This window comes from Ochotona princeps, chromosome 20 (genome assembly GCF_030435755.1).
Source record: "Ochotona princeps isolate mOchPri1 chromosome 20, mOchPri1.hap1, whole genome shotgun sequence".
NCBI classification, from domain to species: domain Eukaryota; kingdom Metazoa; phylum Chordata; class Mammalia; order Lagomorpha; family Ochotonidae; genus Ochotona; species Ochotona princeps.
In genome coordinates, this window is record NC_080851.1 from 3927713 (window position 1) to 3937822 (window position 10110).

The 10110-nt window shown below is 63.0% G+C and overlaps 2 protein-coding genes across 2 annotated transcripts; one reads left to right on the forward strand and one right to left on the reverse strand.

The window, feature by feature from the left end:
* The first annotated feature begins 664 nt into the window (after nt 1-664).
* PGAM2 (phosphoglycerate mutase 2) lies at nt 665-2255 on the forward strand. Its single transcript, XM_004582265.2, has 3 exons — nt 665-1083; nt 1174-1354; nt 2051-2255. The coding sequence occupies exons 1-3, from the start codon at nt 670-672 to the stop codon at nt 2215-2217; spliced, it is 762 nt and encodes a 253-aa protein (XP_004582322.1). The 5' UTR covers nt 665-669; the 3' UTR covers nt 2218-2255.
* A 518-nt stretch (nt 2256-2773) lies between these two features.
* DBNL (drebrin like) lies at nt 2774-10088 on the reverse strand. The gene is made up of 13 exons (XM_058678349.1): nt 9969-10088; nt 8034-8089; nt 7132-7244; nt 6685-6759; nt 5732-5878; nt 5207-5284; nt 4821-4972; nt 4686-4734; nt 4287-4380; nt 4033-4128; nt 3819-3931; nt 3579-3672; nt 2774-3349 (listed from the first exon to the last, which is right to left on the reverse strand). Exons 1-13 carry the CDS (start codon nt 10049-10051, stop codon nt 3210-3212), a joined length of 1290 nt encoding a protein of 429 aa, XP_058534332.1. The 5' UTR covers nt 10052-10088; the 3' UTR covers nt 2774-3209.
* Between the last annotated feature and the right edge of the window lie 22 nt (nt 10089-10110).

Consider the following 10110-nt stretch of genomic DNA (forward strand, 5'->3'; position numbering starts at 1 on the left):
TTAGTGAAAATTGATTTTGGATGTAACCGCATGCCAACCGTGGAGCTCCCGGCTTCAGCTGGTGTCTGCAGGTTTGAATGAGTAATGGCTTGCCGAGAATGTTTTCTTTGAAGTGAAGTAATTTTTTTAGGATTGTTTTTGTATTCTTTTAACCACGAAGTAAAAATGAAACAATTGGATGTTGTGCAAAAGCTTGTGATGATTTCCGTATGAATAAAGAAGGCGACTTCTCTGAGTCGTCCATTATGAGCATCATGCTCTAGTGGGCCACGTGTCGTCTTGCCTTCCTGCTCGATCCACACATCCTTCCTGAGCTCTGGAGTCAGCTGAGCTGGTCTCTGGCACTGTGCCTCTGCCTGCTAGGGAGGGCTGAGGGGGCTGTGGCAGTGGGCCCTGGAGCACCCCCTCCCCCAGGCCTGACTTCTGCCTGGCCTTGCTCTGAGGCCCCACACAGCACAGGCTGTCACTGGAGCCCGAGCTGGGCTATTTTAGGTTCAGCTCTTAGGCTTGCTGCCACCCGCTCTACTACTGGCTACCTGCCACCGCCTGTCCCTCCTGGAATGCTGATTGGCAGTTGGCTGGGTGGGGGCAGGGCATGGACTGTTATAAAGCCGGGGTGCTGCCGAGGTGCTGCGCTGGCCCCAGAGCCCCTTGTCCACCACCACCACCATGGCCACCCACCGCCTAGTGATGGTCCGCCACGGTGAGAGCACCTGGAACCAGGAGAACCGCTTCTGCGGCTGGTTCGACGCAGAGCTGAGCGAGAAGGGTGCTGAGGAGGCCAAGCGGGGGGCTGTGGCCATTAAGGACGCCAAAATGGAGTTTGACATCTGCTACACATCAGTGCTGAAGCGGGCCATCCGCACACTCTGGACCATCCTGGATGGAACAGACCAGATGTGGCTGCCCGTGGTGCGCACCTGGCGCCTCAATGAGCGCCACTACGGGGGCCTCACAGGCCTCAACAAGGCAGAGACGGCTGCCAAGCACGGGGAGGAGCAGGTGAAGATCTGGCGGCGCTCCTTCGACATCCCGCCACCCCCCATGGATGAGAAGCACCCCTACTATGCTGTCATCAGTAAGGTGAGCCTGGGGTGTGTGTGGGGGAGGTCCCAGGGTTGGGCGGGGGGCTGGCATCCAGGGAGGGAACAGCAGTGTCCCTGTACTCCCCAGGAACGCAGGTACGCAGGGCTGACGTCCGGGGAGCTGCCCACCTGTGAGAGCCTCAAGGACACCATCGCACGTGCCCTGCCCTTCTGGAACCAGGAGATTGCCCCGCAGATCAAGGCTGGCAAGCGGGTGCTCATCGCAGCCCACGGCAACAGCCTGCGGGGCATCGTCAAGCATCTGGAAGGTGAGGGGCCAACTGGGGAAGGTGTTTAGAAGTCATGCATGCACCAGGACGTGGGGCAGACATCCCCAAAGGTCATGGGCACAAAGCTGCCCAGTGCTAACTACTGCCCCAAAGCTCAGGCCCCTGCAAGCTCCAGGGTGGCTTCCTGCCAAGGGCACCCAGCCGGGCAGGGCTTCTGGACTGCCAGGCGGTCCTGGGCAGAGCGGAGACTGGCCCCTCTAAGTCTAAGTGCAGAAGCAGACGTGGGTCTGTGGTGAGGCCATCAGATACAGCAGGGTGGGGACTATGCTGACACACTGGCCCGAGGGGAGCTGCCATCTCCAGACCTTCTTTTCAGGGGCCTCTCCTGGCCTGGTGAGGGGACAGGCAGCACAGTGGCAGGGGGTGCACGACTCAGCAGAGAACACTCTGGACCATCCTATGTAGCAGAGGGTGGGGCAGCACTGCCAGCAAAGGTCGCGCTGCTATTCCCGGCCAGCAGGGCCCTGGAGCAGATGGGGTTGGATTTCCCTCACCCCAGTGGCTGGGAGCAGAGCTTTCTCGGCTCCCGGCATGCAGGATGAGCTGTGGATGGCAACTTCGCAGGTCTTGGTTTCAGCACTACGCTATTTCTGTAGCTGCCAGCCTGGCTTGTCTGTGACCTTTAGGAATGGGGCTGGTGCCAGAGGGACTGATGGATATTGTGCCTTGGTCCAGGGATGTCGGACCAGGCCATCATGGAGCTGAACCTGCCCACGGGGATCCCCATCGTGTACGAGCTGGACCAGGCACTGAAGCCCACCAAGCCCATGCGCTTCCTGGGAGATGAGGAGACCGTGCGCAAAGCTATGGAGGCTGTGGCAGCCCAGGGCAAGGCCAAGTGAGGGTGGGCACCGGCAATAAAGCCAGCTTTTCCCCCTGCTTCAAGGTGTGTGGCCAGACGTGCCAGGCTCACGGCCTGCCAAGCTCAGTCCACCACAAGCAGCTCAGTGCTGAGCCATGCAGCGACCATGTGTTTGGCCCAGAGGGAAGGCAGGCCTCCCTGCAGGGAGCAAGGTGTGCTCCTCTGAAAGGGGGTGGTCCTGTTTTCCCTGCCCTGAGTCCCACCTCCCTGCTGCAGACACGCCCTGTCAGTCTGGGGGCTTCCCTACCAGGGACTCCCCCACTTGGGGGAGGACATCTGCAGGGGAGGTTGGGAAGTGGCCTGGAGCGCAGCACCACCTGAGCAGAGGGGCCAGGCGCTGCCCTAGGCCACAGGCTGGATGGCCGGGCCTCTCCCAGAGCCACTGACACACAGCGAGATGCCAGCTGGCATGTTTATGCTCTTCCAGGTGGCTTGTCACTGGCCCCTGAGGGTGCAGCCCTAGCACAGCGCACACCCCCGGGAGGTACTTTCCCACGGGAGCTTTCAGGGCACAGCAGAGCCAGAAACCCATCAAATAAGTGATTGGCAGATTCGTTCTTCAGATAGACAGGCTGGGACACAACGGCAGGCGTGCAGGCCATTCCAGCACACCTCAGATGTCAGTCAGTAGTGGCCCGCACCGTGGGGGCAGCCACAGGGGAGCCTGGCAAGGACCCCTCTCACAGGCCGGCCCATCCTCAGGGTCAGCCCTCACTGAGATTGGCTCCGACTTGGTTTGGATGTCACCAAAGACCATTCTCCTGAGGGTAAGCATCAACCTAGGCAGCTGTGGTCACACCCCGAGAACCAGAGCAGGAAAAAAGGCAGGTGCAGAAGGCAGCTCCGCCCAGCCAGGACTGCAGGAACCGTTGGGGAATCACCAGGTTATTGCTGCGTCTGGGGTGACAGGTTGTCCCCAGGCTTCGGCGCTCAGCTGTGTCCCTGGTTGCGGAGGGGAGGACGGCCTTGGCCTCACTCAATGAGCTCCACGTAGTTGGCGGGGAACATGCCGAAGTGGCCGTCTGGCCCGTAGCCGCGCCACCAGCCCTCATCGATCACCTCGATGCCCGTGATGAGGTTCTCGGGGTCGAAGGAGATCTCGGTCTCGTCCGCTGCAAGGGGGCAGGCCCGAGGCTGCAGCAGGGGCTCCGTGTGGCTGAGCGCCACCCGCAAGCCCCTCCCCAGAGCTGCCGTCGGGCGCCCCCGGCCAGCAGCACTAACACCGGGCGGGATGCGAGGTCATCCCTGCTCCAAGGGGTTCTGCCTCCCACTCTCCGTCCACTGGCACCCCATACCCCGGCACCAGACCTGCGAGGTGTGGTGGCCAACTGGGAGCCTTACCTGCCTGGTAATCGTACAGGGCTCGGGCACATAGCCCCTGCCCGCTGAGGTCCTGGCCCTGCACGTACTGCTCTGCGCCAGCTCCCTGATGCATCTGCCGGACGTGAGAGTGACAAGGGACCTCAGGGCCAGCCAGCACGCCAGGGTTGGTCCCTGACAGCTGGCTCAGTGCTCACAGCCTGTAGTATGTGCACCATAGGAAACCCAGGCATGCTCGAGCCCTCCCATGAGGGAACCCACCAGCGGAGGCGCCTCGTAAAGATCCTCTGGCTGCGGGGGCTCCTCGTACACAGCCTCCTCTTGCTCCTGCTCAAGGTCTGGAGGGCTGTGGGGCGCTGGCTCCTCAGGGGCACCTACAGCAGAGGCCATGATAGGGCTGAACCCCTCTGTAGCCCCAGCACCCCTGTACTCCACCAGTGCCCCCTGCAGGCCCCTGGGAGGATGCACGCCTTGCCTGCCCGGGGCCTGGAGAAAGTAGGAGTTGGCTCCCGGCTGAAGGGGACCTCCGGCTGTGTGAGCTGCTTCTGCAGGAAGGGACTCTTCAGCTTGCCTGCAGACACAGCAGAGATGCCCGTAAGAAAGCGACACACACACACATACACACACACGTGGACATGACCCACCAGTGTTCCAGGCCTCCTCCCCTCCCGCCCCTCTGCCCGTATCACACACTCGGGGCTTCGTGGAGGCCCCAGGCTGGAGGTCTACCTGGCTGAGGGCTGGAGATGGAGGTTGTGGACAGGGCCCGCTCCTTCTGCTTGAAGATCTCCCGCGGGTGCACGGCTTGTGCTCTGGCTGACTCCTGGTGGAGGGCGGGCAGACACACGTACACTGCCGAGGGAGCAGGAACCCAGGCTGTGGCCCACTGCATCCCTCCTAGGGCAGCCCCTCAGGGCTGTGTACGTGTAATCTGGAGGCTTGGGGCCCGCACAGCCTGTGTTGGCACTGCTGCCCTTGCTTCTCCGCACCACGCCTCTTGAAGCCTCAGCTGGGTTTGGGTGCACTCCATGGAGGCTAGCAAGCCCGGGTGAGGGGCAGCCTTGAGGCCATGGGGGTGTGAACCTGAGGTGCCCAGGCTCTCTGGGGGTGAGAGGTGTCCAGCCTTACCCACTCCTCTCTGTTTCTTGAAGCCACGTCCTGCTGCTGCTCACTCGTCCTGCAGGCAAGGCCGGTGTGGCAGCTGAGGTGCAGCACGGGGTACCTGGTCCCCACTCCGCACCTGGAGGGGAAGGCTGGGCTCACCTGGCGGGGCTGGCCGCAAGCTGCTGCGCCTGGTAGCGCTGCTCCCGGAGCTCCGCCTCGCGCAGCTCCCGCTCCCGGTGCTCCTCCTCCAGCCGCTGCCGCTCCTCCTCTGCCCGCCGCTTCTCTTCCAGCCGGCGGTTCTCCTCCTCCTTCTGCAGGGGGGCCTGCCTGCTTAGCCGACCTCCCCTTGGCCTTGGGCCCAGCCTCGGACCAGTTCCCACAGGTGTGTCAGGGAGGGGAGCCACCACTGTCCAGCGCAGGGACAACCCGTGTACATTCCAGGAGGGCTGATGGGCATTCCCCACACAGGCAAACAGCCCATCCCCCATCTCCCCCCAAGCCCATGCCTGGCAGGGAGCTCATCTGCCCTACCCAGCAGCACCCACCTCAGCTTTGGCCCAGAAACTGTCTTTGCCAACCTTCTTGATCTCAGACACAGCATTGGTCTTCTGGTACACAGAACCCTGTGGGGTGAGGGCGTGTGCTGGCACTGAGGCCTTGGGTCAGGCCACAGGCAGAGCTGTGAGGCTGGGCAAAGGCAGCCAGCGTCCCAAGCGCCAGATCCCATAGGCAGAGAAATCCCCCAGCATCCCCTAGCAACTGGCAGAGCCATGAGCAGGGAGCCAGCATATACTGCTGGTTGAGGCAGTGGCTCCTGGCCCTGCCCCGCCTGTTGCCAAGGATACAGGGTCACAGCAGCAGGAGTTCCCACATCATGGTGGCTGTGGTTTGGGGCTGCATCCCAACACCACACGAAGCTTCTCCCCTTGGCATGGGGCACCGTGGCCTAAGGGTGGCAGGACGACCAGAGGGCTGTATCCCCTCAGAGCCAGCTCCAGATCAAGGCTCCGGACTGGCAGTCACCCCCAGGCAGGCCCCAGGACTCAAGCAGGGATGGGGGGTGGCCTCACCACGGGGGCCTGAGGCCCTGTGTCCTGGAAGCGGTTGCTTTCCCTGTGGAAACTGTAGTTGGCCCCTGAGGCCTTGGCCACCTTCTCCATGATGCATGCGGGCTCCACGTCCTCCTCTGCCCGTGCATTGATGGTCACGTGAGCCCCCTGTGGTGAGAGCAGTGCGTGCCTCCCTCAGCTGAGGCTAAGGGTGGGTCCCAGCCCCTGCACTGAGGGTTCTAAAGCAAGGGCTTCCCTCAAGGTTCCCGCCAACCAGCTGGGGCACACCCGGGCACCTGTGCTGCTGCGGAGAGCCCTGCCCACTCCCCAGGGCAGACACCCCTGCTGTAGTTCAATGGGTGCCCAGGCACCAAAGGCCTCCCTTGGGCTAGGTGGCATGCAGCTGAGACAACACTGGGAAACCACCTTGTTCTGCAAAGAGAGCCTCCTTCCTGAGAAGCCGCACCCTTGCCAGTGTCCTGTCACTCTGGACCCAATCGCAATCAAAGCTAAATGAGCAAAACTGAAGAACTGGCAGGACCACACTCGAAGTCTCCTTGCCAGTAAGCAAAATGCCAGTCAGCGGCTGGCACAGCAGCACAGGAAACTAAGCCTCTGCTTATGGCACTGGCATCCCACATAGGCACTGTGTTCTAGTCCAGGCTGCTATACTCATGACCCAGCTCCCTGCTGTCCGGGAAAGCAGCAGAGGGTGGCCAGTGCTTGGTCTCCTGTACCCACGCAGGAGACCCAGGAAGATGTGCCTGTAATTGCCTTTCCAATAAAATGAATCTCTTCTGATACATGCACTTTGGAACTTAAGGTGTGCATGCTCATGCCTGGGAGTGGAATCTTCTGATCTTGGCCCAATGACCAGACGGGATGGCAGTGGTGGGTGAGTTCCTGGCCCAGCACCTGGACAGCTGGAGTGGAAGGCCTGCCCGTTACTGCAGCAGGACTGGCTTGGCCCTCACCTTCAGGAAGCTGGCCATGGTGCTAACATGGTTGGCGCACACTCCTTTCCGCGCATCATTCACACCCTCGCCCGTCTGCAATGCAAGCACAGCCAGCATGACCCAGGGCACTCCCAGAGCCACTGCTCCCCTCCCCGGGTACCCGGAGGCAAACTTTCAACCCCCAAAGCAGAGGCCAGTCTCCTGAGCATGTCCCACAGACCCTTCGAGGTGCCCAGAGTGTGCTCTGCAGGGCAGCGCTGCCTCCCACCACAGGGTCTCTCCTGGGGTGACCTGCCCCGCAACAAGTCCTGGCCCTCTGCCCAACTGTTTTGGCTGCCCCATTCCTACTCCATCTGATGGGAATGTCTCTGGGCTTGAAGGGTGAACTGTTCGCAATGAACCAGCCACGGCCAACTGAGGGCTCTCCTGGCCTCGGCGGCATCCTCATGGCCAATCCCCACGTACCCAGTTGATGAGGACAAACTTGGGCAGGCCGGAGTTGGGGTCCTTCACCCGGCAGAAGGCGTACATCACCTTCCCGCTGCTGAGCTCCTCCACCAGCTCCTCGAGGCCGCCCTCTGCAGTGCCACAAGGACAGTTAGAGGCGGCCTGCGCCCCAGCCCACCCCAGTGGCCACGGCCACCTCTACACCAGGCCTTCCCACTCCCTCTGGCTGCTGAGCTGCCCTGGGCCCTGCCCCGCTGGCTGAGTACCTATGGTGACTGTTCTCACCCACACTAGCCTAAAGACTACGCCTCTAAACCCCTGGGGACCTCTAGAATAAGAAAACAAAGGCCGTTGCCACTGAGAGTGGCCAGGAGACTCCCACGGCAGGCCTCTGTGCCAGTGGCTGGCTGCCTGGGCCCCTGTGAGGGCCCCTGGACAGCAGGGTTGGGCTGCTGGTCACTCGATGTCAGCTCAGGCTCCAGGGCCTCAGAGGGCCAACCCTCAGAGCCAGACAGAAGATGGAGTGGGGAGGGCTGCCCTAAAGCATTCACCCCAACACTGAGCCTTGGTCTTCCTGCAGGGAGGAGCAGCTCAGGACACAGGCAGGCCATGGGTTGGGAAGGCATGGTTCTGCTTTCCCGTGGCTCTGTCCTGGAGGCTGCAGGGCTACACCACTTGCTGTCCCGGGTGAAGGAGGCCACAGAGGAGTATTTTCACTTACTAACTGCCTGGGGCTGGCGCATGAGGGGCAGTGGGGCAGGGAGCCCCCCCAGCTGCTGCAGGAGGCCTGGAGTTGTCGCTGCGGCCGAGCCACACTTACAGCAGCGCTCCTTCTGCTGTGACGGCTACAATCGCCTCCCCTCTGCACACTTCCCTACCTCGCTGCAGGGCTTGGGGAGCCCGCCCGAGGCCACACTCACCGCCCGTGCCAGCCACACGGATGTCATTGCTGTTGCCTTCATAGGTAAAGAGTGCCCTGGAAGAAGACACGCGCAGGTTCTGTGGCCTGCACCAGGCCCGCCCCACCTTTCTGTACTCAGGGCCTGGTGGATACGCCCCGCCCCGCCCCACCCTGCTGCGACCCGCCTGGCAGGTTCTCTCAGGTGGCCAGGTGACCTGCAGCTCAGCCTAGTGAGATAGGGAACACAAGTCCACTCGGGAAAACGTAAGCTGTGGAGTCGGATGACCTGCCACATGCTCACAGGTGAAGCCCTCGTCTGGTAACCAGATACACGGCTTTGAAGAGACAAAAAATGTTTACGCATTCCTGCACCCAGAAGCTGCTGCCAGGCAGCGAGTGCCATGGGCAGATGCCACACAGAGCAGAGAGAACAAGCCATCCCAGGCCCTGGCCAGGAGGAGGGCAGGCAGCAGACCCAAGACGGAGAGCCAGGGCTGGGCCCTGCCTGAGCCTGTCCAGGGCCCTGACCGAGGCTACACGCTGTGTGACCCTCCACACCGGATGGCACCTCTGCCTCTGTGCCTGGGCCTAGATGATTTTCCCTGTAAGACTATCAGTCCAGAGAAGCAGGGCCACTCCAGCCCTTCCAGCGGATGTACCACACGTGTCCCAGTGCTTCCGATCCAAGTCAACCAGAGCTGGAGGAATGTGAGGGCCCCAGGAATCCAGAGGGCCTCCCTGCGGGGGCTCCTTCCCCAGGGCCAAGAGGCTGAGAGCCACCTGGGATGGCAAGAGGAAGTGCGCCGCAGAGCAGGGGGGCCAAGAGGAACCAGCCTGAGGTTTGAGGAAGAGACGTCTTCCGTGCGGCAACAAGCAGGTGTGGCCACCGTGCGAGCATGATGGTCGGGTGCAGAAGCTGTGTCACCCACAGCCAGTGGCTGGGGCGGGCATGGGCCTCCACCACCGCAAAGCTATCGGTGAGGAAGTGACACCGCTGAGCCGTTTTCTCAGCGAGCACGTAGGGAAAGGCCACTATCTGCTGAGTAACTCAGAGTGGCTGTGACCAAGTGGGTGGGGGACCGGGACAGGGCTGCCCGTGCTGGGGGGGGAAGGTGGGGTCAACACCTGCCTGGGAAGGTGAGAAGCCCCAGGTGAAGAACAGGGAGCTGACACGCCTCACCCCAACCCAGATGCCTCCCAGCAAGGCGGGGCACGGGGATGGACTGGGAGCCAGGCTAGGAGTCATCCAGGGAGTCGGTGCAGGTTAACCCTGGTGGCCAAGAGCCCCCTTCCGGGGCCAAAGCAGGTGACTGCACGTGGATGGGGAAAGGGGAATTTGGCTTGGGGTGCAGATCCTGCTGACGGGGTATGAGGCAGGCGGGGGGAGGCGGGTCAAGTATTCCCAAAGGCACCGGTGGGAACGGCAGACGCCTGAGCAAAGCAGGCAAAGCCGCCTCGCAGAATGAGGAGCGCAGGACAACCCCGGCCCAGGGAGGGGTTGCCTCCCAACCGCCTGGGCGACCCAGGCCCCGCGCCGAGGCCTGGGGAAGGGTCCCGCCTGGGACTCGCACACCTTCCCCGCACATCCAGGGCGGGAGCCGGACAGCTCGTCCCGGTTGCGGTGCCCAGCCAAGAACCCCCTCTTGGTTCACCTGCCTGGGTTCGGCCCGGTCAAGAGAAAGGGAGGTTCGCAAGTCCACGCTCACGGCCTTGGACGCCCCCCACCCCAGCCCAGACCCCAGGGCGCTGTCAGGGGAGGCCGGGGCGTGGCTTCCGCCTTCTCACAGGAGGCTGCGGCGGAGCCCTCCTCTGCCCCAGGACCGTCCTCCGGCCAGCAGGCACCCGGCAGCCCCCCAAAGGCAGCACGGCCAGGCCGGGAGCCCAGTCCCGGGCTGGTCCCGGGTGGGGGGCGCACAGCCGCGCCCGGCGCGCACAGACCCGCCGCGTCGCGCACCAGTCGGTCGGGGACTTCTCCGTGACCACCCGCACGTAGGCCTCCTGCAGCGCAGGCCCGTTCCGGCTCAGGTTCGCCGCCATGCCCGCCGCGCTGCCCGCCGCGCTGCCCGCGCCGCCTCCGCCGCCGCCCCGCCGCCCTG

What these genes read in the sequence shown, in the direction of transcription:
- PGAM2 (XM_004582265.2), top strand. Translation starts at nt 670, where the DNA reads ATGGCCACCCACCGCCTAGTGATGGTCCGCCACGGTGAGAGCACCTGG. An exon ending in ACTATGCTGTCATCAGTAAG is followed by an intron (nt 1,084 to 1,173) that starts GTGAGCCTGGGG and finishes TGTACTCCCCAG; the next exon opens with GAACGCAGGTACGCAGGGCT. An exon ending in CATCGTCAAGCATCTGGAAG is followed by an intron (nt 1,355 to 2,050) that starts GTGAGGGGCCAA and finishes GCCTTGGTCCAG; the next exon opens with GGATGTCGGACCAGGCCATC.
- DBNL (XM_058678349.1), bottom strand. Translation starts at nt 10,051, where the DNA reads ATGGCGGCGAACCTGAGCCGGAACGGGCCTGCGCTGCAGGAGGCCTAC. An exon ending in CAAGAAACAGAGAGGAGTGG is followed by an intron (nt 4,381 to 4,685) that starts GTAAGGCTGGAC and finishes GCCCTCCACCAG; the next exon opens with GAGTCAGCCAGAGCACAAGC. An exon ending in CCTGTACGATTACCAGGCAG is followed by an intron (nt 3,350 to 3,578) that starts GTAAGGCTCCCA and finishes GCCCCCTTGCAG; the next exon opens with CGGACGAGACCGAGATCTCC.